Below are 768 nucleotides of genomic sequence, written 5' to 3'. Positions count from 1 at the left end.
CAAGCTGACCTTGTGTGGGGATTACGAGTCGTGCCCGAAGTGTATACAATGCAATGTATACATGCAATTTATATCTCCTATCGTCACACCGCAGTCTCGTTTTACGAGGGCGTTGAGTACCACGAGGGATTTCTCTGGCAAGAGCTAAGACCGACCGACTAGATCTAAACTGACTAGTGCGAGGCATAACCGATGGGTCTTAGACAGGGTGGAATGGGTGTTGGACTCTCCACAAGTTTGTGTCACTCTCAGTGGTTACGCTTTCATTTCGGCCAATAGTTTGAATCATTCCTGCCACATATATCGCCTAAGAATGTTGACCAGATCTTCTGCTTTCCAAACTCATTCAAGCACCAAACGCTCCGTTCGGCGTCAGAGTTAGTCCGGTCAGTGGTCAGACTCAGGCGTACAATATAGCTTGGAATGACAACTCAGAGTGCGGGTCGCCCAGATATGTGGTGAGTCTGTACAACACACAGGGTCAAATGGTCAAGGAACACGAGACCGCTCGTCGAGACATGATAATCAACTTGGACGATTCCTGTGAAAACCTTGATGTCGGAATCAAAGGAGTGAACGAGGCTGGTGCAAGCGAAGAGTCTTCAAGAATCGCATTGGTCAGACGTACGCGTAAGTGTGAATTGATCGTGCAAGTGGAACCTCTTGACCAGTGTACTGATGTTGCATGTTCTTACAGACACGCTAGTTCTTATTTGTCTATAATCATTGTCCAATCAGAAACACGATGATGAAGAGTACTAGAAGGCA

At 46.9% G+C, this 768-nt stretch overlaps 1 protein-coding gene across 1 annotated transcript; it reads left to right on the top strand.

The window, feature by feature from the left end:
- Positions 1–213: 213 nt before the first annotated feature.
- T265_16152 (hypothetical protein) lies at positions 214–630 on the top strand (the record flags this gene model as incomplete). The annotated part of the gene is made up of 2 exons (XM_009179690.1): positions 214–235; positions 325–630. Coding segments are annotated over 2 exons (327 nt in total), but the record flags the coding sequence as incomplete, so codon positions are not given.
- Between the last annotated feature and the right edge of the window lie 138 nt (positions 631–768).

Source organism: Opisthorchis viverrini, assembly GCF_000715545.1.
Source record: "Opisthorchis viverrini unplaced genomic scaffold opera_v5_6002, whole genome shotgun sequence".
Lineage (NCBI taxonomy): Eukaryota > Metazoa > Platyhelminthes > Trematoda > Opisthorchiida > Opisthorchiidae > Opisthorchis > Opisthorchis viverrini.
The sequence above is the reverse complement of the archived record's forward strand: the minus strand, read 5'-3'. Positions and strand labels throughout refer to the sequence as shown.